This window comes from Lipophrys pholis (genome assembly GCF_963383615.2).
Source record: "Lipophrys pholis genome assembly, chromosome: 1".
NCBI classification, from domain to species: Eukaryota; Metazoa; Chordata; class Actinopteri; order Blenniiformes; family Blenniidae; genus Lipophrys; species Lipophrys pholis.
Window position 1 is genome coordinate 11,649,950 of NC_137635.1, and position 27,832 is coordinate 11,677,781.

The 27,832-nt window shown below is 42.5% G+C and overlaps 1 protein-coding gene across 3 annotated transcripts in view; it reads left to right on the forward strand.

The window, feature by feature from the left end:
• The first annotated feature begins 1,098 nt into the window (after positions 1–1,098).
• Positions 1,099–27,832, forward strand: part of LOC308118997 (rho GTPase-activating protein 15-like) — a 29,623-nt gene continuing 2,889 nt past the window's right edge. Inside the window, exons 1-13 of one of the 3 annotated variants that reach the window (XM_080478749.1) lie at positions 1,099–1,223; positions 2,604–3,290; positions 19,895–20,338; positions 21,494–21,733; positions 22,769–22,849; positions 22,997–23,119; positions 24,683–24,769; positions 25,872–25,939; positions 26,044–26,131; positions 26,605–26,706; positions 26,856–26,954; positions 27,349–27,460; positions 27,608–27,745. In XM_080478749.1, the coding sequence (XP_080334875.1) occupies positions 2,643–3,290; positions 19,895–20,338; positions 21,494–21,733; positions 22,769–22,849; positions 22,997–23,119; positions 24,683–24,769; positions 25,872–25,939; positions 26,044–26,131; positions 26,605–26,706; positions 26,856–26,954; positions 27,349–27,460; positions 27,608–27,745 (2,230 nt within the window). In that variant the 5' untranslated portion in view covers positions 1,099–1,223; positions 2,604–2,642. Of the gene's footprint in view, positions 1,224–2,603; positions 3,291–6,094; positions 6,155–14,657; positions 14,934–19,894; positions 20,339–21,493; positions 21,734–22,768; positions 22,850–22,996; positions 23,120–24,682; positions 24,770–25,871; positions 25,940–26,043; positions 26,132–26,604; positions 26,707–26,855; positions 26,955–27,348; positions 27,461–27,607; positions 27,746–27,832 lie in introns of those variants that run through there. The other 2 variants (XM_080478751.1, XM_080478750.1) reach the window with 2 other exon arrangements.

Sequence of the window (27,832 nt, forward strand, 5' to 3'; positions counted from 1 at the left end):
AATGGAGAACACGAAGCATCACCTTAATTTTACCTCGTGCCCACTAGAGGGCGTGATACTCCATTATTCAATCTGGGGGGACACAAAAGTCATTCACATTTTAAAATGCACAATAAACAGCCTTATGTGTTCCGGTCTCGTGTTTTACCCTCTTAGAAAAATAAATTGAGTCGAACAGAAAGGCTTTATTGTCATATGTGTCCTATGATGTAATTGTAGATGTTTCTTCAAATGGTACACGGTAAAAGGTAAATAACTGAACAATAAACACCATTTATAAAGTAAACATTGTATGTATGTATATCAGGTCACCTGACAGAGAGTAAGACCATCAATAAATCATAAACTATCTTTTAAAGAGTAAGTGTTTTATTACATTTTTAGCACCTGAGTTACCAGTTTCCACCCTTTCAGCTATTTTTAGACAATTTAGATATTTTCTTGACTAAGTCTTAGCTACTTTAACTGGTTTTTTTTTAAGTTGTTTTATTTCTTCTTTTTTCACTCCAATTTTAAACTTTTTAGTTTCAGATGTTCTCGTCAGTACAGATTTTTTTCAAGCTTGTTTTAGGAGCTCTTATTATATCTCTTGGTTTTTGTTCATGTTTCCCATTTTAGTAACTCTGCCTTTTTTCAAGCTTTTTTTGAAAATGACTCATGTGTAAATTAAAAAACAAAAAAGGATCAAATGTTTATTTTGGTATAATTTTGAGAACGCTACAGAAAGGCCAAGGGTCAGGGTGTGTGGCTCTCGAGCTGCAGGTTGAGGACCCCTGGTCTATGTTCATGATAAAAACTGGATGTGAGGGGCTTTCATTGTATATCGCTGGTGAATTTTAAAGAGTTTGGATTTAAATGGTTTCTATGTTGTGTTCATGTGAGTCACAAGTCGGTGCTGTTAAACACACACACGCACACACACAGACGCACACACACACACACACAAAGGAATATCAGACTTCCCATTTCTGGTGGCTTCAGAGCTGTGATGCCTCTCCCATCGCCCTATTCAACACACACAAACACACACACACACACACACACACACACACACACACACACACACCCGCAAACACACACCCGCACACACACACAAACAGAACAGAACAGGAAGTGAGACGGTCAGGCAGCACACTGAGCTGTTTGGCTGTTAGGGTGCAGTTCTGTTTACAGGTTGCTTTAAAGACATCCAGAGACGCGGCATTTATCAGACACTCGGTCAGGTAAGAAAACAAACTGCTATCCTACACTCACGTCAGATTTCAGGGTGTAAAATTCAAAAATGAGATTTATTTAATTGATGTGTGTTTTAGTGTGTCATATTCCATCTCTTCCCTTTTTAAAAAAAAAAAAAAAAATGATACTGAGAAGATGACGAGATTGTAGGAGATCAACATGACTTGTAAATACACAAATAAGCTTTAGGAAGCAATGTTATCTTCCTGTCTTTAGATCTTCTCTATTCTTTTACATGGAATTGTAGATGTTCAAAAATTGTAAAGCAAAATGTTGCTGTTGAAAAGGCACATATCTATCAATTTTTTTGAGAATTGCCGTGTTATTCTAAATGCGTATGCGCTTCAGGACCAAACACAAAGCTGTATAAACTCTGCTCCCCAGACGATACCGAGTCTGGATGGCAAACTGAGATTGTGTGGTGTCGTCAGGCTGACGCGAGGTTCAAGTTTGTGCACTCTTCCTGTTTTGTGGTCTGCTAGTTAGTTTTGCAGTGGATGGAAAGCAGCTTCCTGTCGTCTCTTGCATGCAGCAGTCTGTTCAGATTCTGAACCGTAAATCCGCCTCTCGCCTAAATCGATATTGTCAAGATCACGTCCGAATGGAACTATTGAGTTTGTGTGTTTCGTGTGAGACGAGATTAGAAGGGACAGTTACAAGAATAGAAGGAGTACAGGGGAAACTGAATGTTCACAGAAATCGTCACAAAATACCTGCACAATCAGGACAAAATTGTCTCAAAACATTAAAAAAAAAACGACCCAAAATGACCCAAATAACCCTAAAGAGACCAAAAACCATCTGCTGAACTGATCCAAAAGACACACACCGTTTCCAGACAACGGCTATAAGGCAACTACAAACTCACAAAACAAACATTAAAGCAACATCATTATTGGTCAGCGTCTCATAGTTGTTTTGCAGTAACTGTGAGTTGTTTTAGGAGGCCAAAAGATCACGAGGTTGAAACCAAAATCAACAAAATACGATTATGAAATGAATAAAATGGTGCAACAAAGAAAAATACAACTGAAAAAAAAAAAAGATGAAAAACTGAATTAAAACATGCAAAATTATTAAAAGTAGTAAATGATCACACGATATCAAATCATGAAAAAAAAACCCAACAATAACAACATCACCACAAAAGGACACAAAAGGAAGAATTACACAGGTATGCAAGGCTGAAGTCACAAAAGGTCCAAAAAGGTGACAAAAACAACGTTATTACACAGGACATAACAGAACCCTGAGCGGCAGCACTCGTTAGAGCGTCACACCGGTATGAATGGACGCGGACTGTCTTTCCTTTGACCCGCTGACCTCTAGAAGCCAAAAAACCCAACGTCCCTTCGTCTCCTCCGCAGCTCCGACATGTTGGCAGCGTCTCCACTCTGCAGCGGAGCATGGAGCGTGTGACGGTGAAGCATGGGTACGAGTACACGGCGAAGGACGGCCGCGTCGTCTCCATCAGGCCCCGTGAGAGCTACATCCTGCTCTGCAGGACCAACGAGCACTGGTGGCATGTGCGCAGAGACCAGCGGAGCCGACCCTTCTTTGTTCCCGCGCAGTACGTGAAGGAGACTCCGCCGCCCGGAGACGCCCCCGAGACGGTCCACGCGGCGGCCCATGCGGCGCCTGATACGTCCGACGCCCGAGAGAACCCCGTTGCACGGAGGAGCAGCAGCTTCGCACACTCTCTGGACGTTGGCGAGACGCCGGTCAAGCCAAGGAGCAGCTCCTTCTGCGCACATGAAGAAGGCCTGCAGCTGTACGCCAAACCCAACGTCGACCCAAAGGTCAGGCGGCGGCAGCGAGGAGCCTCGTGGCGGTGCGATACAGAAGAGCTGTCAGAACCTGGCGGGCACACGGAGGACGTGGACTTCCCGCCGCCTCCTCCAGAGTTTTTTCACGACGTCCCGGAGATCAGCGTCACACAGTTTGAGTCTGAATTATCTGATCCTCGCGGTTTTCCCGACGCTTCGGCCTCCGAGCAGCAGAGTCCGAGTCACACTTCAGAGGCCGCTGCTTCAGATTCTTCCCCGGATGGGCAGGTAGGATTCGCCAGCTTTCTCAACTTTGCTAAAAAACTCACTGTTTTCTTTGAAGAATTGACAGTTTTCATGGGGGGGTTGGCCAGATCGGAGCCTCTCACAGGCCGGTTTTGGACCACCGGTCGTATGTTTGACACCCCTGTGACAGATGGCCGACAGGCACTTCCTGTCTGGAGTTTGCATTTTCTTCCCCTCATTGAGCCTGAATGGGTTTGTGTGCTCTCACCAGCTTCCTCCCATTTCCTGTAAATAAATAAATAAATAAATAAATAAATAAATAAATAAATAAATAAATAAATAAATAAATAGAATATACATTATTATTATTATTATTATTATTATTATTATTATTATTATTATTATTATTATTATTATTATTATTATTTGTGCTTGAGGATGAATCATCACTTTCACTTTGATGAAGTTGCCGGCCTGCGTGCAGTTCTTCTCCTCACCATTGAAGTGTGGGGGCGCTAGTCGTTAACGTCACTTTAAATCATACAGCCGCTCAATTTGAAACAGGGACATTTCGGATTTCCCAGGAAACATAAGCTGGGGGACTCTGAGGAGCAGCAACAGGATGCTGATCCAGGTCTGTGGAGGCTTCTGTCTGAAGACAATGTCGATAAACTGTATTATTAATCGATGCCACTAGAATACAGTATTGCGCGATCGGTGGGATCAAAAGTCTGCCGAGAGGCGGAAGTGTGTGGAGTGTTTGGAGAATGTGGTGTGAGCAGGTAGCGGAGCGGCGGGAGTTAGCATTAGCGTGAGATAACGGTTTAGAGAGAGACAGGATAGCAAGAGACATGGCGAAGAAGGGCGGTTATAAACAGTTAACACTGTGGGAGAGTTTGACCCGCGGATCGGTGAGTGAGGTTGAGAGGGGAGATAGCGGAGATCCAGGTGAGGGTCCATCTGGGGAGCCAGCGTTGCGGGGAGGAAGACCGCGGCGCCGGGAGACACCTGGTGCCTCACGGAGCGTATCACCGGCTGGCTCGAGTGACGCGGGCTCTTACAGCGAACCAGATCCGGATTCCTCAGATGAGTGGTTGTCATCTGGATCCAGCAGAGACTCCTCTCCAGAAGCTCCAGAAAGAGCTGAAGGTAAGAACTTGCTAAGTTGCCTATCATATGCAAACTTGAAAGGAGGGGAGGCGTGGAAACTCGCAGAAGTAAAGATAAATCCTTCTCATACCACTGTAAATATTATTTGTTTGTATATTGTCCTGGTATAGTGATATACATATTCCTATTATTTACAGGTGGTATATTGCACATCACATGGCAATATAATATACCATAGTATAGTATAATATAGTATATACTATTAGTATAATATAGTAATTGTATTTCTCAAATTTACAGCCCGTTCATCAAGCAGAGGCTGTGGGGAAGATGGCTGGCAGGAGGACGAGTGGGAGCCAAATCAGTTGCCCTTCACAGGAGCGCCTGGACCCCAGGGAGCTGCTGCGGAGCTGGATTCAGCTGATCCAGCTGATTTTCTGGAGCTGTTCGTGACGGAGGAGCTGCTCCAACACATCGTGGATCAAACCAACCTCTATGCCAGCCATTAGTTGGAGGCCAACCCAGACCCTTCGCCCCACAGCTTGAGTAACAGGTGGAAGAAGCTCTCTGTCCCTGAACTCAAAAGGTTCTTGGGACTCAGTTTCATCACTGGTTACCTCAAAAAGCCAAGCGTTGAGATGTACTGGTCAATGGATGAGCTTGATGCTACGCCATACTTTTCAAAGATAATGTCAAGGAACAGGTACCAACTTATCTGGAGGTTCCTACATTATAATGACAAAAGGTCACAGGATGCTATTGACAAAATGTACAAAGTCCGCCCTGTATTAGATTACCTGGTCACTAAATTCAAGGAGTTTTACAATCCAGGGAAGAACATTTGCATCGATGAGGGGATGATGCTTTGGCGAGGGCGCCTGGCTTTTAGAGTTTACAACCCTCAAAAGCCAGTCAAATATGGGATTCAATCCTACATCCTTTGTGACTCAGCCACAGGGTACTGCCACAACATGCACCCCTATGTTGGGACAAGCTCCACACTGGAGGACACGGTCTTCTCCCTCCTGGATCGTCTCCAAGGCCGAGGACACACACTTTTCATGGACAATTTCTACAATTCCGTGTCACCCAGTGAACATTTACTCATAAAAAAAACAAATGTGTGTGGAACGATTAGAAAAAATCGGGGGGAACCAAACATCATAAAAGAGGTCACAAAAACTCAGGTTGGAGACAGGATTGTGCGACACAATGGGAAGGTGATGGTGGTGGCGTGGCAGGACAAGAGGCTGGTCAAGATGGTGACGACCTGTCACCACGATGCCATGGAGAGGGTTGAAGTGTGGCAGAAGGGAGCGAAGCAGAAGGTGCCAAAGTGGAAGCCAGCGTGTGTTGTGGCATACAACACATCCATGAACGGGGTGGATAAACTGGACCAAAACGTGGCCTACTACCCCTTCATCAGACGGTCACTGAATTGGTCCAAAAAATTTGTGGCCTATCTCTTTCAGCTGGCAATTTTCAATGCCTTCATCCTGTTCAGAGCCAGACATCATGAGAGAGGAGAGAGCAAACACCTCTTGCAGTTTCTCAAGAGTGTTGCAAGATCGTGGACGTCAAGGAGGCAGGAGGGAGGAGGAGGAGGAGGAGGAGAAGGAGATGTAGATGTAGATGTAGATGTTGCTGCTGTTGTGGGGGCTGTCTTGGGTGCGCCCAACACCAGGGCTCCTTATATGGTTGACCCAGAGAGCAGGCTGGATGGACAAACAAAAAGGCACAAGATGGAACACCTGATGGCCACCAGCAAGAAGGAGAGACCGACGAGAAGATGTCGGGTGTGTGCACGCAGGGGTCTTCGCAAGGAGACCAACAAGTGGTGCGCAGCGTGTCGTGTTCCCTTGCACACAGGAGACTGTTTCACCTTCTACCACACAAAGCCGAACTACTGGGCCTGGGAGGATTGGAAAAAGCACACACTCTCACACGCACCTACACACACACTCTAACACGCACACTCACACACACAAACTCAATCTCACACTCTTCACAAACTCACACACACGCACAAACTCACTCTCACACACTCTCACACGCACAAACTCGCTCACATGCACACACTCACAAACTCACTCACTCACAGACTCACTTTTTTTCTAGTTCATACATTTCTAGTTCTATTATCTATTTTTCTGTTGTTGTTGTTGTTTCAAAATTTGTGTACTTTTTGAGATGAGCATATTCTGTGGCCCTTCAAAGTTGGGTCAAATCCCCTGAAAACGCTGGCAGAACGCACTTCCCAAAGCTGAAAATGCCTGGCAGTCAGTGAGTTAATATTGTTGATGGTGCTGAGGACTGGATCCCTGTTAGTCTGGAACCTTTTTTTTTTTCTTCTTCTAATTCCGATTGTCATGCGTGCTTGGTGTCAATTATTGCTTTGTTGATGCGTGTTAATGTATTTCAGGGGTTATTTTGCACATGTTAATGTGAATTTGATTCCCGGCGGAGTCGCACGTTTTTTTTTTTTTTTCATTGACGTTCATATGACTTCCAGACAAGACTGGACACCAGTTTTGGCTCAGTGGGGTCTAAGTAGGCTTGTATAATGAATGTGTTTTGACGTATGTGTGTGTGTGTGTGTGTGTGTGTGTGTGTGTGTGTGTGTGTGTGTGTGTGTGTGTGTGTGTGTGTGTGTGTGTGTGTGTGTGTGTGTGTGTGTGTGTGTGTGTGTGTGTATATACAGATATACACACATCCATATATTTATATTTATTTATATATATGGGACCTGTAACTGAACTAAAGTGTCAGAGCCAGAAGAGGGCGCAATTTCCCCATGCTGAAACAGACTTGGCTTGTTCGCTAATTCCCCTTTTCAGAGGTTTTTCTAACTCTATTTTCAATTCCTATGTGTCAGGCAAGCAAGACCAATGTAAAAAGCCCCAATGGCTCTGGGACTCTGGGATTTGGATCTTTTCTAGGGGCTTTAGGATTCACTCCTACAGCAATTTACATTTAGGTGTGTTGTGGCAGGAGCAGTTTACAGGAGCTGAAAGAGGGATTACAAGTTGGCAGCGGAGGCCTATTGAACTCCACAAGAAGGCTGTGGGACTGTGCGAGCTGGATGTGCAAAAATGCAAGCTTTTCTAGGGGTTCGGGACTATTCCCTTTATATCAGGCCGGCAAAACCACTGGGAACAGCCCACCGGCTTTGGTAATGTGGGATATAGACACATAGAAATCCATCTTGTTGGGGGACAGGAGGACTTATCCATAAAACATTTTGCGTTAATAGACAGAAACGATGAACAGGAACTGGTTCCGTCAATGATTGCAAATTGGCTGCCGATTTTTGCAACACATTACAACATATTCTAAATACTCACTTCCAATTAACACTGCAGAATAGGGAAGTCCTGAGCATGTGCTGCTCACAGTTATTTATTTATAGCACACAAAACCAATGCAAAAGCCCACAGACAAACATGCAATCGTACTTATTTCTGCACTGCTGCAACTATAGGGGCGACTTCCTGCACAAATCAAGGAATCTTGAAGTAAAGTTTCCGTTCTTCTTTTTTTTTAACTCCACACCTGAGGCTTTTTTTAAATTTTAATTCTCAGTCTTTAACTCTATTTTGGAGGTTGTTTTTTTTTTTTTTTTTTTTTTACATTGCATGGAAATGTGAAAGTATTCTCAGCTCGTGGTGCTTTCTTATTTCAGGCAAGGCCAGTGTTGAAAAGCCCACAGACTGTGAGACCTGGACGTGCAGACATGCAACCTTTCAGGGACTTTTCTTTTCTTTACAGATTATTTTATGTGGTAGAAGAAGCCGCACTAACAAGCCCTCAAGCAGGGATTAGAAGATCTTTTTTCTGCTCCACACCTTCAAATGCAATCCACACCGACTCATCTGAAGTTGCAGTAGTTTCTCTGAACATGCAAAGCTTTACTCTCTCCCAGTTTTACATCGACCACGTGACACTCTCCAACTTCCTCGGTTTTGTTAAATTCACAGATTTCCAACATTCTTTTCACGAGTTATATTCCTAAACTATGCATACAAATGAAATAAAACAATCTGCTCTCGGTGGATATTTTATGTTATAAAGACGACTTTTGGCAATTAATCTGTTTATTACACATTCATTTCTGCTGCGCATCCCACAAATGCATTCCCCACAAACGTGGCACCATTTTTTAAAAGAAATAAATAATAGAAAAAGTTTTGCACGGAAGCATCGTCTTTACTTTTAGTATGTTGATTTTCGCTATTTGACTGGATTAAAACCCAGATTGAATCACTTGCTCCTTTTTTTTTTTTTTTTACAGTGAGTGAGTTGGAATCCTTTGAGTTCAGTGTGTGTGCCAGCTCATCTGCATATGAATGGCCCCTTTCGTCCCCTTCATGCCAGTTCAATGGGCAAAAAGACACGTTTCTCGATTCCCCTCTGAGTAAAAACAAGCAGCTGATCCAAGATCTCACATTTCAGCCAAAAGTTCCTGCGGGCGTGGAGCTGCTTTCTCCGGGGTGTGTACAGTTGATATTCTCCACGAACCTCCTTGTCTGTGCGGTCGGTGGACGCGGTGAGTAGTTTGTTTATTTAAAGAGGAGCTGCAGTTTGGTTTTGAGTGTGGGAAGTCTTCGCGTTGACCTGGACGGGAGGGCTTGTTGTGCGTAAAGACGCAGCGTACTGTTTTTAACGTGACTCCAGAACAGGTTCGAAACAGGTTGTGTGGGCCTCCCGGGAGGAGAGGAAGGAGTTAATGTGAGAGCTGGCAGCCACTCCCAAACCCTCCAGCTGCTACCTACCTGGTTTCCCAGCGCCGGCGACAGTCCTGGGAATCGTGATTACGCGCTGGGAACGATGAAAAACATGCGCATAGATCAAATCACCCGGGTAGCCCTCTTCTCCCTGTTGGATGTAGATTTGTGAACATAAACGGCAGAAAGTTTGGAATCGGGTAAGTTTAAGGACACATTTCATGTTTGTGCACCTGTTGAAAGGTTATGGGATAAAGTGAAGGAGAAAGTGTCTGTGGTCACTTTAAACACAGTGTTTACCACCTTGAGTCATGTTTTGGATGCAGCCTCTCAGAATAACCAGTGTTTTTGTGTGCCTCATTACACCGTGTTTACAAGCTCCGAGAGCACCACCTGTAATATATTTATGTTGCAGGCGTGTTTCTAAAATGAGATTATTACAATTTGTGCGCTTCTCCTTCTCCCCTGTGCAAACATGAATGAACCCCCAACACTTGCAACAGGACTGTGGATGTGCCAGGACCCCTCAAGTGCAGTAATTCTAAGCCCACAATAGAGGGCCATCTCCATGGTGACGTGAGGGGGTCTGGAGCAGGGCTTTTGGGGCTTTTCAGTGCCAGTCCTGCCCTGCAGTTTGCCTGTGTGTGCATGTGTAATGTGCAGGACTTGCAATTAGCCCAGATATGGGTCACTTAATATGAATGCATGCAGGCCGGTGTGCGCACTCAGATGGGAACTTTAAGAAATAAACTGTAAAGCCTGGTGTGTTTTAATTTGTAGATGTTTAATTCATCTGGATTGGGCTCGTTTTGATAGGTTTAACATCATGTTTCAAACCTCACTGGGTTATATGATGCATCAATGTATCTGTAATTTCTTAAACAAATACAACTTGCTTAAACGTCTCTGATAACACAATAACTATAGTTCAGATTACTGCCACCAGGAGGCCAAAGTTGAATTGTTTTACTTTACTACTACAGTATGTAAAGTGTATCGTTCAGTGGACCGTGCAGCCTTGACAACTTCATGTTTTGACATTTTAAGTGAAACACAGGAGCCAAATTTAGTTTGTTTTCAAGCGGCTCGCACTCGTTCCCTCCACAGCACATTACATACACAAGCATGTAATGTGGGATAGACAACATCAGATGCCAAGAAACTGCTCCAACAGGTAGTGTGAGTGTCTTGTCAGGCCTCTCTGTACAGAACACATATGCTCATAAAGCAGGTGCATCAGCAGGTGCCTGTACGCAGCTTCCCGGTGAGCCGAGGCCTTTTAACCTCACATAATGTTCACGGTTTTGAGCAAATCACCGAGTCCTAGGATGATTAGATCAGTGGGATAACTTTTGTTTTGTAGCTTAAAAATATGACTAAAGTAGATGTATTTTTTAATCAAGTCATGCAGTCTTGTTGACACATGTCACCAATGATTCAGTGCTGCTGTGTTTCAATGTGATGTGTCATTTGTACTAAATGTGGCCGAGCACGTCCCCGATGTGTTTGTTGTCACTTGTTTTATAGATGCTATGAATAAATACTCTGTTAAGATGCTCCAATGTAAGGAGTAAAAGGGGCTTTTCCAACTGAAAGGGGAAAACACATCAGTGTAGTAACGAGGGAATATGGAAATTACTAAATATTCTCACCTTGAGGGCCGTGACTTTGTGATGAATAAACTTTTTTCAGTTTGCATCTAGTCTGAATTCCCATTCGATTTGAATCACAGTAGATGACTGCAAAGTCATTCATCTGGTTGCTGCATCTATTTGCTGGTAGTTAGTAGTTATATAGCTTGTGCAGTGGATGAGTGTGGTGCTGATTAGTTACAAACACTTGAAAATTAAGCATTTGTAGGATTTCATTTTGCATTCATATTTAAAACTCGTCTCTGTTGTTCAATGCTCATGCATGGCTCCGGGGATGGAACGCTTAGTTCTCTTACTTTACAGTGACAGTGTCTCTGGTTTGATTGTTCGATCTTGGGCTTGGGAGCAATTTATTTATCTATTTTTAATGTGGAGTTCAATCCGTGCGTGCGTGTTTCTCCTTCTTCACAAAAGTGATACAAAACTTGAGCGTAGGTGTGGACGTGTGTGTGTGCGATTGATTCTGTATTTGCCCTTCGACCCTCAACAGGCAGATGAGCATATTTTGTAACTTCAACATAATAGGTCACATTAAGGTCAAATAAAATAGCGGTGGGACGGAAGTGCTCAGTAGTGTGTATGGGGAACATTCGCTGTTCGATTTAGAGCTTTTTTTTAGGTTGAGATGGTAAAATGTGGGTGATTTTGTTCAGTTTTGGGTGGATGGATGGATGGAAACAGTGCACATCAGCAGAACAAGAATGTATTACTCAGTCCACCCTCTTGTGGCATGTAGCGGTATTACATATGCGTCGTAGAGCTATTTATAGAGCCTGAAAAGAAAAACTTCCACAGCCCAATAATGACATCTCTTTCAGTTGAAGTCATCTTTACAGTTCCTTTCATATTATTTTATTTGGATTTGGGGTACTTGATCACATAAAAAACACGCAAGAGTAAAGTGGTTTTCTGGTGCAGCATGAAAAGTTTCAGTAATGGCATTCATGTGCATTTGGTAGGAGGACTGAGTCACTGTCATACCGAGTTTGTCATTCAGTGAGTGATGATGACAAAGTATTGCAGCTGTGTTTACCATTCGCCGTTCTTTACTGGACTGTGGACAGATTAGATGGCCTCATATGTAACTAACCCTTTTCTGCATTTACCCATCCTATTTCTGCGATGCGGAGGGCAGCCCCGTCAGGGAGCTCTGGGGAGCTGATGGGCGTCGGGGGTCCTGCTCAAGGAATCAGCTGTAGGAATTCAACCTGCAAACTCCAGATCTAAATTCAGCTTCTATAACGTAAATACATAAATGGATCAACGTTATGGCTGTTGTTTCCTTTAATCAGCTTATTCTCTGCAGTGACGTAAACATATTTTGTTGATATAACATCTGTAGCTTGTTAAAAACTGGGGGCAGCTCCGGGAAAAGTTTAGGAACAGTCAATCAAGCAGTTGTTTGATTCAATTTTATCGACAAAGAGTTGATTTATTAGTGATTTTTACTCTTACGAAATACAGTTTAGCCTAGTTTGATGCTCCGTTGTAGTGATAATAATAGTGTAAGTGTCCCTAAGACAACTACTACTCTTATGGTTCTTAAATTATAAGTCATAGGTGTCTTTGACACAACGTTGTGAGGATCAGTTTGCAAATGAAAGCAGAGGCAGACATTTTGCATTTCTCTTCACGTTTAATGTTTTATCTCTTCTCGACGGACGTGTCGCTACCTCGCTGTAGTGAGCTGGAATATTGTGTACAGGAGCTTCGTCTTTGTCAACCTGCATTATTCATATGCCCAGGAATGTGTTTTGTGTCATTACTATGCTCAAAATGTCTTTTGTTCTTCTTACTTTGAAGGTAGTTTTCCTATGAAGCTCTGCAGATTGATTTCACGATGCCCATTGACGCTGAGTGTGGAGTTCCTGTTTCATCAGGTTCATTAACATCTCGTCCTCACGGCATTGCAACATCTGCTGGATATTCCCCCTCCCTTAAAGAAAACAGGAGCGTGCACAGCCATTCATCAGCAGGTTTTTGTCCGTCGGCATGCGGAGCCGGAGTGGAGATAAGCTGCTGATTTCCACACTCATCCTGGATTCTGCACCATGATGATGTGTGATGTAAGAGGGAGGGCAGCCAGATCGACTCAATAGCTCAACTGTGTGCTTTGTGGCGTGATTTGGGCCCCAATTTGGTCCTTCCATTGTTGGATTGGATGAGTGCTAATGTGGTTAAGTAATCAAGCAGATTGCTGCTTCATGCGGCGCTGGAGGTTCGTCTGCTCCACAGTCAGGGATTCCCACTCCAAGAACAGCGAGAACAGTAATGATACGTGAACCAGCGTGGCTCTTTTCACCTCATAAACCTAAAATATCATCAACTGAAATCAATAGAGAGCCCCCCCCCACCTACCCACCCACCCATCCAATATATTGATTGCTAATTTCACTTCTCATCAAACCGCAACAGAGAAGCGTTTCAAGGGGATTAAGACGCATTTAAAAGACTCAAAAGAAAATTGTTTTAACTTATAGAAAGTGACAAATAAACAAAGCAACATTGCACAGATGCTGAGAATAGTAAACGCAAGCACAAACAGTTAACCGCGCGCGTGTGCGAAACCAAAAACGAAAAGAACCACAAACGGGTCGGCCTTCTGGCTGGTTAATTTAGTCTCCGGTTGAAGGAAGCGTGGATTGAACAATTGGGCTGTGACAGAAGAAAAAAAGACTTCCTGTTTTAAGCACTCAGCCTCATGGACTGTGCGCTTGTATCAAAACAATGCCTCAGCCCACTGCAATGTCAAAAGTAGCAATATGGGAAATAATTACTTCCTCTTTTTGTCTTCTTATTTGGCTGGGTGACCGAGTTGAAAAGGAGCACGGCTCATTTTAGAGAAGATGTACGTTGCTCATAGGGAGGAAAACATTTTTGGTTTGTTTTGTGATAACCATGTTTGAGTGTCACCGAAAGGGCCTTTTCTTAAAGCTCAGTTTCGATCGCTACCCAGGAAGTTGAGGTGACCAAAGAGTTTATATATCGCCTTCAGTCTTAACCACAGTGTAGCCATAGGAACGGATTCATTTTAGTTCAGGGGACGCATACTTTCTTATTCGATCGGGAGTGGATTAGACTGTGAAATGGTTGAAATTCATCCTTTGGTACAAGTTTTGTTTTAGTCAAATGCTTTTGTGAAATCAAAAATTTTGAAACAAGTGGAATCTCAGTGTGAAACCATTTCGAGCTATGGCCTCTTGTGCAAAATATAGTGAAATGTCCTCCAGTGAGGGTATTTTGGAGCTTTCAGCATGCATGTTTAGTTTTATTGTTGTGTTGCTTTACTGGGAATGAATAATGTAACTCTCACTGAGGTTTTCACGAGCAGCCAGCTCCGGTTGTAGCTCCACTAAAACTCTTACAGCCATTTCTTGTTGAAAACATGTTCCTTCTGCGTTAACACTCATTCCTCAGTTTGCCTGTTTCTGCGCCAAGCTCCACTAAGTTTTGCCACGTTGCCAATGAGCCTGCTTCGTCCGTTTGAGATGTCCCGTTTTTACTCAGACTGTGGAATTCAATTCTTAGTTGTCATATCAGCCTTACTGAAACGGCATGAGTTCTTTGTGATTTCTACACTTTGCGCCGTCATGCCGCAGGCAGGAGTCGACCGGCTGTGGGCGGGTTTCACCCCGGTGGCTTTAGACTTGACCCAGCTGACCGAAAGCCTTCTATCTATTTTGTTTTCCTCTTTTTGCTTCTGGCTGCTCGAACACACAGACAGTTACCCTCTACTCTCCTATCCTGTGTGCAGGGAATTCACGCACAGGCACACACACACTTATACACACTTATACACACACACACACACACACACACACACACACACACACACACACACACACACACACACACACACACACACACACACACACACACACACACACACACACACACACATGTACACCCGCGGCCCCTTCCTGCCTTATTGTAGCTCACAGTTCTCCTTTCTGCTGGGCTGCGTCTGTCTCAGCTGCTGCCGGAGGAGGATGTGTGCTTGTGGGTGTGTTCACTGCTGACAGTGCGACCGTCGCAGTCCTTGACTGAATGTGGTCGCACTGTCGAGTCGAGCGGTTCAGGTGTCCTTTCGATTGTGTGGGTTTATGGTTTCACTGGACAGAAACATGGTGGAGATGTACTCCAGGATTTGGCCCAATCAGCAGGCGAAGCGGGGCTTGACCCTGCCGGTGGCTCCTCAGGTAGGCGATCGCTCTGACCCCACTGCTGCACTTTTTCAAACATCTGCTCGTTTGTTGTGTGTTGCGTTACTTCCTGTTTCATGTAAACACGTTGCCTGTGCACTTGTTTTCCTTTCCTGTACCGAGCAAAGTGCCATAAACGTACGTTTCCATGTCAGTGGTGATATTGAACTTTTGGTGTAATTCGATTCTTGTACTTTCTGACCTTCGTGAGTTTATTATTCGGTTTCAATGTCTCGTCACTGTGTGTTTCAGTCAGTTTCACGCATAAAACGGTTTGTGTGTGTATCAAAATGACCACATCAGAAAGCTGCGATCATGATCTTTGATGTATTGTGGTGCCACTGCGGTTTCTTTAAGTCGTGGAGAGATTTAAACGATGATTGATGGACGTATCAAAAGTAAACAATTTGAAAAAATGTCGATTTTAAAAGCATATTGAAACTATTGAAGTAAAATGTGCGTACATGCTTAAAATATTACAACTGTAAAGAGAAAAAATGTACTTCATTTCTTATTTCTCTCCCTTTTAAAGGATAATATTCACGTTCTTATCAGGTTATTACAGCTGTAAGACAAATAAACAGGCATAAACGGTAAAATCATCTGACCAAAATGTGCAAAGAAATAATGGAAAGTTGAAAAATACAGGAGGGACCAGTTCTTATCCCACTGCCACTACAGAAATTGTAACTGCAGTACAACTCATGTACGACTATCACAGTAGTTACATTTAGTTACAGCTGGAAGTATTTAATAGTATCCAATCACAAGTACAAATGACTCTTTTTGAGAAGTACTATACGTATTAGGTACTTATCAATGTGATTACATTGCAATTCGTAGCATTCGTCGATAATGGCATTCAATTCCATTGAATTTATCTGTATGAAGTACATTTCTTCGATAAAAAGTATCTAGAATTCACACTATGGCCTTTGTTTCTAATTAAATGTAGATATAATGCAATGATTTTTTTGTTTGTTTAAAGACAAAAAACTACAAAAAGAAATACTGAGTATAATTTCAAATCTAGCAAATCAGATTACATGTCAATAGTAGCAAAGTAAAAAATGGATACTCGAAACAAATACTCTTGAAAGTGTGTGTGTGTGTGTGTGTGTGTGTGTGTGTGTGTGTGTGTGTGTGTGTGTGTGTGTGTGTGTGTGTGTGTGTGTGTGTGTGTGTGTGTGTGTAAAGTGCCAGTAGTTGTGTTTTAGTGGTTTGTTCCACAGTGGGGGGTTCCCAGTGTTGTTGTTTGAGAGATCAATGATCCAGCTCTTTCATTTCCCCTTCTGTCCCTGAGCGCTCGCCGTACTGCGAGGAATCAATCTGTTCTGGGGGTCACTCGTCTGGTTGGCAGTATTGATTGCCTCGTGTTCAAATTGGGATCAATGATGAAGCGAAGTCGGCTTATTGATAATGTTGACTGGGCAGATAGATAACACACTGCATATTCCAGAAATGCTCTCTTTACTCATTATTTTTTACATTGGCCCTAGTTTGTAATTTTAACACTCAGCATATCAATATATTACAAAGATAACAGATCTCAATCAAGTTTAGTTTTCTGAGGTTGTAGCGATTCTCACCCCTCAACAGTCGATTTGTCCATCATCTTTATTCAAACTTTGATCACAGAAAATAGTAGCCACGGTCAGCTGAGCGAGCTGAGGCAAAGGTCAGGATGCATCAGGGTGACAGAGGGTCAGCTGACTGTGTTGGTGTCCTCTAATCCCAAAGTTAGTGCTTTGATCCTCAAGTTGCTTTAAATAGTGTCGCTGGTGAATGAAAAAAAAAAAAGTGACTTTAAGGCACATTGACACCAATGGTAGCGACGGCCGTGTAAGTTGATGTTTAATGTCTTTCCCGAAAGACTCGTCGACCAGTGGACAGGGCAACCGGCCATGCGATTAAAAGATTTAAGGGAAATTCCTACTGACCCTTTAATTGTAAGAGAGCCAGAAGAAAACTCAACAGGCACACGGAGAGGATATGCAGTAGAACAGAGTCCACCAGGAGAAGCTACAGAAAGAGGTGACATAGAGTTACAATATAGGATTAAAAAAATACCTACAAGTAACATGTTTCTTTTACTAGTAGATTAAACAACAAACATTTGGTTAGATAGCTTACTTGCCAAATTCTTGGTTTATGACACCCTAAAATAAAAGACGAAGCTCTGTTCTGTTCTATTCTATTCTATTCTATTCTATTCTATTCTATTCTATTCATTGACTTGGATAAAGCAACCATTGAAGTGGCTTAGATCCATATTAGGCAAATGTAACTAATATGATCTGTTACCCTAAAGAAGGGATTACAAATTTGATGCAAAATACTTTTTTGTAACTTCAAACCTCCATCCATCCATCCATCCATCCATCCATCCATCCATCCATCCATCCATCCATCCATCCATCCATCCATCCATCCATCCATCCATCCAGCAATCCATCCAGCTATCTGATCCTAGCCTGAACTCTGGACAGGTTATCAGGACAAACACAGAGAAACAGTCAGACATATACGCACGCACGCACGCACGCACACACACACACACACGCAAAACGTTTCTTCATAGTGGGATAATTCATCAGAGTTGTTTCCAGAATGAAGGCTTTTTAATTTTTGACAAAGAAAACAGGATTTGACTAATGTAGTGCTGTAAGAATCACAATATACTTATTACTTGTGTTCTCCCTGCTGTATTCCACAGGTGACAAAATCTCATTCTTTATCGTTCTATAAACCTTTTAAAGTTTTTGATTAGTGCATGACTCTGCACTGTGCTTGCAAGGACGATTTTATTTGTATGATTAACCTTGTGCTCTCCACATGATGCTTTTATCACGCCTTATAAAGAGATACAGAAGCTTTTCAACCCACAGCAGAAACACACGCAGGTCTCAGGCCTGGGTAAATATAGACCACGAGGCTTGCTGTGACATCAGAGGCATTGTTAGAATGAAACACAGAAGAAGCTCTCTTCTTGTTTGCGAAGGTGCACCAGATGCTCTGCAAGACTCACACAGAGACAAATAGTCCCCACAATGAGGCACAGGTGAGAACTGGAGGTTTTTTTATTTACGCAGCTGATTTACCTTTGCTGTCTTTGTGTCAGTGCTGCTGAGGTGAAGACAGACGCAGCCTTTCATCATACTCAGCGTCTCCCTCGTACCGGTGGACTGTAAGCAAATTAGTTGCGTAGTTTTGCATGCCATCGTCCTTCCACGCAGAAACGAGGTTCCATTGAAAGACGTTTAAAGTCACTGCTTCATGGGTCGCGGTGAAATATAACTCAGTTTCATGTCCTCAAACGTCAGTCTGTGGTTACGTGTCGGTATTCAGATGATTTCTACACTTGCATTATTTTTTCCAGCACTGCAGCTTCACAAACCAACCACACGTTGCTAAAGGACTTTCTTCAAACCAGACATGAACTCTGTGCGTTGTTCTGACATTAGAGCTTGAATTTGTGTGTGGGTGTGTTTGTGCGCCAGGATTAGGTATTGATCATCGCTGTGGGAGGAACTTTTGTGTTGGTTTTTTTGGGTTTTTTTTTTTTCCAGCTCTAGACTACTTCCTGAGTGTAATGCGGAAGACTGGCACACTGCTGGTACAGTGAAAGTGGTGGGCTGAAAACTGTCTGACACAACTTAACACCGCTGTAATGGAGAGTTCAGTCTCAGTCTTTAGAAAGGCAGATGCCTAATATCATATCATAGAAAAAAGAAGTGGTAAGAGTTGACCGGTACGTTTAGTAATATCCAAAGAACTGATCTTTCACTGTAATCTGCCATGTCAGCAACGTGCGTACACAAGTTTTGTTGACGTCATAAGTTGCTGTTCCCAGTTAGGAGAATGTAAGTAAATTCCCCTGGAAGAAAAAAACAAAACTTCATTCATTCAATTTCTTCCGCTTATCCGTTTCTGGGTCGCGGGGGTGACAGTCTGAGCACTGTCACCCAGATCACAATGCACCGATTAAGAACCTTCCTGCAGGTGGTGAGCCCACGGGAAGGTGACGCCCGGCGTGGGACACAAACCCACTACCCCTGAGATTGTGAGTCTCATGCTCTACCAACTGAGCTAGTCGGGGGACAAAACAAAACTTCCTAATGGATTATAAAAGCACCTAAACACACTCTGTAAAGTGATTTTAGTTTCATTGTGAAAGGTGTGCAGAGTTTACAAATAGAAAGTTGTGGTTCAAGTTAAAGTGGAGCAACTTGACTCACTTTTCAGCATTTGATTCAGATTATATTTAAAGTTAAAGCACTTTTCTGTTTCACACACTCATACAGTCACATACACGTCTGACCCAGTCCTGCTGTTTTTGGTCATGTATGTATTTATCTGCATTGTGCATGGAGTTACATCTCATACGGTTGTAAAATGACAAAATTCATGTTCCATCGACAAACACACATTCACACTAACATCCGCAGGCAATTTACAGTCGCCAATTAATCTCAAATGCATGTTTTTGAAATAAGCTGTGGGGAGAAAAGCCTCAAGAACATGCAGACTCTACACATAAAAGGTCAACTTTAACTGAGACCTGGCTCTTTTAAGAATGAATGCTTTTACTGGATATATGCGTTATATAGTGTGTATGTATATAAAGATGTATCTCAAGATAGGTGTGCGCATGTTTCGATATAGGATATTTATTTTGTGTATATATAATTTAATAAAATGTCTTTATGTATTAGTTTGAATAGATTTTGTTTTTGTATGTATCTATTCTGTATTTTTGTGTCTTTGTTTTGACATGTCTGAAATGAATTAAGAATTTAAAACAAACAAAAAAAGGACCTCGAAAGTTGTCTTGGAAGAAGAAGCGGACGAAGTCCCAAAGCCAGAAAATGAAAATAAATCTGGCCGTTCTTAGCAGTATATCATTTTGGTCACTACTTTTGAGATTCATGTGCATTTTTATTGTTGTTTTTCCACAGGGGCAGAATGAAAGTCTCCAGTCAGCTGTGTATGTCAACGTAGCTCAGCTTCGCCAAAGCCTCTCTGAGCCCCCGCCACCAGCTTCCTACCCCGAGCCAGAGGGATGGGAGGTTCATGTTGACGAGGAGAGTGGACAGGAGTATTACTACCACCCTGCCACGGGGCGCACGACCTGGGACAATCCTTTTCTCGACTCGCCCACGGACCCCGAGCCTGCAGAGGAGCTCTGCTCACCCCCCGAGTCGCCTGCCCTCTCTCAGTCCACCGCCTCCCCATCGGCGTGGACCTCAGACTGGGAGCAGTTGGTGGATGCGACCAGTGGTCTGCCTTACTTCTACAACCCGATGTCTGGGGAGACGTCCTGGGAGCCCCCGGAGCAGCTGAGCCCGTACACCCCTCAGATGGAGTCCATGAGCGTGCACAGGTTCCATGAGGATGGGCCGGTAAGGACAGCCTGGCTGCTGCTCCACTTAGCCTCCCTCCGTCTCCTGTTTTAGCTCCACTCAGGGGAAAGCTGTAAATACGCTCTGCTTTTAATGGAATTAAATCTCCTGCACCTACATAGCAGACAGGACTGATTTTCATTAGAGGAGCGTATAGCCCCCAGTACAGAATCTCTCCAGCACAGCCCCCAAGTGTTCAGAGCTTGAAAACAAAGACACCCGTCGCCCTAATTCTGAATTACTTATAGGTACAGATTATCCGTGGTAAATGTTGTACTGCAGTTCTGTATTTCCATACATGTCTCATTAATTTATCACACTTGCAAAGAGCCAGCGTCCCCATTTCTTCCCCTCGGAAAACTTCCCTGAGATGAGAAACAGCAATAATGGGTCATGAAAGAATGATACTTTGAGGTCAAAGAAATGTGCGCGATTGGTGAAAGTCACATTAAAGTCGTGAAAAAGTGTATCGGTGTCAGAGCGTAAAGTTAGAAATGACTCAGCCAATGGTAAAGAGTGAGACGAAGCAGGGTTTTAACACACTCGAAGGCTGATTAAAGTGTTCTCACACAGATAGCTAAATGAATGAATGAATGAATACATAAATAAATAAATAAATAAATAGATAGATAAGTAAATAAGCTTGTTTCAGCGCTGCCTGAAGTCGATCTGATAACTCCAGAGCATAACTCTGCCTGAATAAAAACATAATGTTAATGGATGCAATATATTTCCCGAAGATAATTGTACAGCACTTTTCAAAACTGGGTTCCAAAGTGCTTCACATTAAAAGTACAATAAAATCCATCTCAATAAAATGCAGAACATGCAATTGAGAATAGAGATGAGAAGAAATAAGAACTCAAGAAGAGAACACCATTTTATAAAAGTCAACTGATAGAAATTAGTTTCAAGGCGAGACTTAGAAAGGGATACTGAGTGTGGTTGTCTGAGAAGATATCAAACATGAATTATTGTACAGATTAAATTCAAAATGATACAACAGGTTAATTACTCCACGCATGAGTCTGAGCTGGGAGAAGCGTTTCAGTGTTAAAAAGATGTGGTCTCAGGATAGTGCCTTGAGGAGCTCCACTGTATTTTCATAGTGATCACTGGGTTAATCTAGTGCACTGACCATGCCTTTATCCTCAGCCTCCTTTACCTGAAGAGGACTACCCCCCAGAGGATTACCCGACGGCCGACCCTCCAGAAGCCTACGAGGAACTTCTCGCCACGGGACCGCCCACCCTCCCAAAAGAGTACACCTTCAGCCATGTGGGCCGGACCATCATCCCCCGAGCGAACCTGGACCGCAGCACGCCAGCTGGATGGACCCTCACTGTGGAGCCCAGCGGGATGTGGGTGTTCACCAGGGAAAACTCTCCAGATCAGGTACATCTGATTCACGACGCTCCAGGGTCAAGACGTCTTATTGATTCGTCTAGTTTTTCACTTGACTGACGTCAGGAGATGTTTTCCAGTCGAGCTACCTTGAGGGTTGATTACAGAAAGTATTTTTATCCAACCTGCAGAGGCCATCTGCAAGTGTTTGATCTGAGTAAAGGGCTCCTTTTATTATTGACTCTCAATGCTGTTTTGACTAAGAATAGAACAAAATGCAGAGAGAATATTGGAAATGGTTGTGATGATTAATTTAATAACCTTTTTTTTTTTTAAAAAAAGCAAAAACTAACGTTTTTGTATGAGAAGAAAAAATATGATTTTCTGTAACAATAATATGAACAAACAGCACATATTTTTTTATTAAACTAAAAGTCAAGTCATAATGGACGAGCATGAAATAATGTAACTTTAACAAAACTAGAATACCTTCGCCACTGGACATTCAGTGGGACATGTCCCTATACATACATACATGCATCCATGCATACATACATACATACATACATACATGCATGCATGCATACATACATACATACATACATACATACATACATACATACATACATACATACATACATACATACATACATACATACATACATACATACATACATACATACATTTATTTATTTGTTTTGTGTGAGAACATTTGCCCCAACCGTTTCTGAATAAATCCCAAAGAACTGTGGAAAAATGTCCCACACAAAGCGGATGAGAGGCACCTCACGGAACGGATCAAAGTAGATCAGCACCTGTTGCCATGGAGACGCTCCCTGCTCAGTGTTTCACACGGTCATGTAGCTACCTGGCCTACCTAGTTTGCATCGATATGAGCTAACGGCTATCATGCTAGCGATGCTAACTCGGTTCCACAAACAAATGTTGTGTTGGCGAAGGTCTGCGCTCTACCGAGCGTAGTTCTAGTTTCTCTTGAAGCAGTAGAGCAAATTGTTGCATAAAGAAGCCAAGGAAAACGTGCAGCATTGAGACATATCTAACAAAGTGCTTTGCATTGTGTAACAGTGGATCAAGTCTGTGGACGAGCGAGGGCAGACGTACTACTACCTGAGAGACGGCTCTAAGTCTCAGTGGAGCCTGCCCGAGGTAAACACACTTCCTTGCCTCAGTCATTTGCATGAGATTGTTTTAACATGACATACATTGACTACCTTTCAGATTAAATATTAAGACTGTGTCTAGGAGTAGACGGTTTGTAATGGTCTCATACATGGTTGACAATGCCTCTTCCAGGCTCCTGTAAGTCCCGGACCGCACAGAGAGGAGAACGGTGTCGAGCCAGAAAACCTGTCAATCATCAAAAACTGGAGACACAGCATGGGAGCTGTCCAACTCGGTTCTGCGCAAGATGATCTGGTACATTTTACTGTGCACTAACATCCATCTCAGACCTGACTGTTCACACACAACGTTGCATCCCAGATCCAGGGTGTGTCCGCCCGGCTTAAAATGAAAGCTTGAGGAAGAAGTCTCTGTTGTACAAGCAACACTTCCTGCTTTTTAACCCTTATTTAGCAAGGTATATCCGGAGCACCTCAAAGAGACAGCCTGAGGATGGATAGAGAGCGAGGGAGGGATGGAGGGAGGCATTCGGACAGAAACGTGGGAGTTCCTGAATCCAAATAGGAGCTTGTGTTTTTTTGTTGCTCGACAGCTCGGTTGGGGTGGAAGTGAAAAAGAGCACACCAGGGTTTGGATTTCTTTTGACCGTAACTAAACATACGAGCTGTTGAAATTTGTGTAAATCAGTTTGTGAGCTCTTTTTTGTATGGGAAACATTTGGCACAACTACACGTGAGAAAAAACTCAATTAAAGGAAGCAAGTAACAATGTTGTGGAAATACTTTATTTTGTTGTGGATAATGACATTATTACCTTTCAATGAAGGTAGTTTATTTGCTTATTTAAAACATAATGCGAATTACAAAGCTGTTGCAATCTATATACTCACTATAAATAATGACATTCTTTCAACAAAAAAAAAAATCCCTTTTTTGGTGTATTTATAGCTATGTTTAATCACAATTATGACAAAAAAGTAAGACAATTTTGAACTTTTGTTCTTCGTTAACATTTCTTTGGTTTCATTTTGTTTGCCTGTTTATTTCTTTTTCTTTTAATGATGCCAGCATTTGAAGAAATACTGGTTGTAGAACAGGGTACCACCATTGTGGCTCTGTATGTTTCTTCTACACATTACTGTTTATTCAGAGAATAAATAGTTACATTACTAATATATCTAATTTATTATAAATTCATCGAATCCAGGAAATAAGAGTTACTTACAGAATAGGCTGCTTGGCATTATTTTTGAAGATTTTGAAAAAAGCACGTACTGTACAGTACATCCCCCAAATGCATGCAACTTTTAAAAGTGATTATAATGACAAAAAAAAAACTTTCCATAAGAATCGGCTTTATGCCTAAGAAGTATTAATCTACCACACTCAGATTTCTTTAATCTTTGTACAATATTTCTAAATAACCTGAAGTATCGGTAATGCTGCCATGAAAACTACCACAAGCCTTAAAGCCATGAGTCTGTAAAAACATACATAATACAACAACTATAGTTGTTTCTTTGACATTTCACTGTATTTTGGACTAAAAACTTCCATTAAAATGGGCTTTATGTTGACATTGGAGTAATTTTCTATCATAATTGTTTGTTTTTTGCATAAATATTGACATTTTAATCACATATACTCTGCACCACAACAAAGGAAAACTTTAAAGTTTAAATTGAAAGGTTATTATGGTACTGTTTTACCGGTTTGGCCGACTCAAGATGAAATTTTACTGTACATGGTCCCTGAAACTGAAAGGTGTTTGACACCACTGCTCCCGATCTGCTTTTTTAAATTCCTATTGAGTATTCAAACTTAAATATTAATCTTACACTCTCTCTCTCTCATTTAGAGATTTGTCCCAACTCACAGGAGGAACACGTCAGACTACAGCAGCGACAGCTCCAGTACGGGAAACTCTCCGGAGACGCAGCACAACGTGAGTGTCCTCCTAGTGAAGTCCAGTCTGCTGAGACAGATTACCCCGTCGCTGTGAAAAACAGCGTCAGATGTTATGTGCAGTTGTCCAGCCGTTGTGTCTGAATGGTGCTCTGTGTCCCTCTCTTAAGGCGACGGGGTTCAGACCCTGGAGACGCCCCTATTATCTGACCTCGCGGTGGCTGCGGTATAACGTGGGTTGTTAGGTTAAGGCGCTCACTTGAGCTCGATCCATAGATAGCTGCGACTATCTATGACTCCAGGTCGCTCAAGAGGGTTCTAAATATACAGTACATACATATCCATATATTGAAATCACTCATCTCCTCTGTGAAATTCTCGACAGAAATGGGTACATCCTCCATTCGGGCCGCTCTTGCTTCCAAAATGTGTGTTTGCAGCTTTTATGTTCATCTACTCTCTCCGTGCTCTGCCACATCTTGCTATTTTGTGTTTTTTATTCAGATTAAGGGAGTAGGATGTGTTTTTAACATGTCAAGCGCTTTGTGCTGCATTTTGATGTATGAAAAATGCTCCATCCTAGTAACATTACATGTGTACATTAAATTCCAGTTGTATTCTGTGTTTTTACTATCCTCTACAAACACCAAAAATGTCTTTCTCATCAATCTTGGAGGAATTTCCCACATACATATGGTTATACATATTGTTTGTTGAATACAGGTATGATACTATATAAGAGTTTGAATATTGTCGTGCTTGTTTTTGCACCAGTATCCTCAAATCTACAATCAGTCACAAGGAACAAGTCTTTGAAACAGATTCTCTTTGTTACAGTGTTTTGGTTCGATGCCTGAACATAAATTTGCGATAACAGAACTTCGATAAAGTCAATCTTTTGCTTTTCTTATCTTGTTAAAGTCACATCTGTGACCAAACATATGGACCGAAGATTAAAATCTTCGTGTCAAAGCGATGTTGACCTTGATACCTGAATGCACATTTAATGAGAGAAATATGTCTGTGAGGTCTGTTTTACCATAACCTGAAGTTTGCGTTCCTCGTATCATCAGATAATCCAACTAAATCTCACCAAAAGATAAGACACATAATAAACATGGTGTTATCTTTTCTGATTTCAGGTGCAGAACTTGGAGAAAGCTGGAATTCTTAATAAAACAAAAGTGTGTGAGAACGGAAAGAAAGTAAGGTAAGTTGCTTCGGACGACTTCTTTCCCACGTGTGTGACACTGTCGTGTTTTAGTGTTTGAATCTGGACGTGTCTGGAGTCACGTGTCATTTCATTCACTTCAGGAAAAACTGGACACAGACGTGGACGGTTCTCCACGGAGGGGTGCTGACCTTCCACAAAGACCCCAAATCTGCTCCCATGGGGCCGCTGGTACGACCAAACACCACGCTCACATTAGAAAAAGTCACGTTTTGCTTGTAAGCGTCCACATGAGAGGAGCGAGAGGTCATTACGTGTCGTTAAGAAGCTGTGACGCTGCATTCGTGTACCATGTGAGCATTCTGCACATTTCTGACGTGGTGGCGACTTTCTGAGACCTTACAGACCAGATTTAACTTTTTTTTTTGTCTTATGATTTGAATACACAACTCTTGTTTGTATCCAGTCTGAGCCCTTGGAATCATATTGCACACATGAGAAAGCCAGCGAAACAGTGAACCGCAGCGCGAAGCCAGCCAGTGTGTCACCTTTATGAGCAATGACAGCTCAGACAAGCCCTGAGGTCACAAGCTGCCAGGGACAGTCACAGCTTTTGTTCAACATCTCCAGGAATGCAGCACCGGCAGTTTCGTAAACAGCTGGATTTATTCTTCTCCTTTTTTTTTTTTTTTGCCACCGTGCAGAACAAGACCAATCAGATCGCTCCAGAAGTTGCAGTGGATCTGCGAGGAGCGACGATAGGCTGGGCCTCAAAGGAAAAATCAAGCAAAAAGAATGTTTTAGAGGTGTGTTCGTAGATGACAGACACTTCCGGCAGTGCTCTCCAACTCAGGACAATGTCACATGTGCTCATTGTGTTAATGAATCACGAAAATATAAAGTGGTCTTTTGGGGGCTAATCACCTCGTCCAATGTGGGACTTTCTCTCCTTCAGCTAAAAGGAAAGAACGGCATGGAGTTTTTGATCCAGTATGACACTGAAAGCATCATCAGCGACTGGTACAAAGTCTTAGTGGACACCATACGGCAACTTGTGAGTCCTTGTATCACAATAAATTCATCAGAATATCTGTATCTGCTTCTTCCTGTAGTGTTTGTAGGCATGTGTAGTTGTGAGTGGGATTATAGTGGGATTATATATCACTATAGCTTTGTGTAGAATAGTCTTCTGCTGCCTGAAATTAACAGCAAAATTATGAATTTTAATTGTTATTAGCTTTATGAAATAAGACAAAATTCTATTCTCATTTTTCATGTAGCCCCTTTGGAAACATTTGTTTCCCACCCCTGGTTTAAATGTATCAGTCTTATACATTATTAATTAAGTAGAACAGAAAGAATTAACTTACAAAAGATTTTTGCTCTCATAAAAATGTTGAAATGTGTTAGTAAATGTGTTGATATTTATTTTTCCCCGCATCCATCAGGAATACCAGGAGCAGCATCATTCTGAGGATGAGGATACAGATCTGTATGAAAAGGTCGGCAGTCTAGAGCGAGAGGACAAGCTCGGTGGCGGAATGGACGCCAGGCGAAGAGGTGACTTAGGAAAACTACATTTTCCCTCCCTGTCTGATTCAACTGTGGCCTGATTTGAAATAACAATGCTGCCCCACTTAGACAACATGAGGCCCATTGAGAGGTACAGTAACATCCGTTTTAAATGTCTGCCATCCATCTCGTCAGTCACCAGGCCCAGTGTCACGAGCTCCAGCTCCACCACCGCAGGAGACACGGACCCCAAGAAAGTTCGAACCAAGCTGATGAAGTTCCTGCTGAAGCGCCCGACTCTGCAGTCCGTCAAGGAAAAAGGCTACATCAGAGGTGATTTCCAACAAGGAAGTGTTCCGCTCCACTGTGGCTGATTTGAATACGAACGAAAGGGAAATTGTTGGAAGGTTAGATTATGAC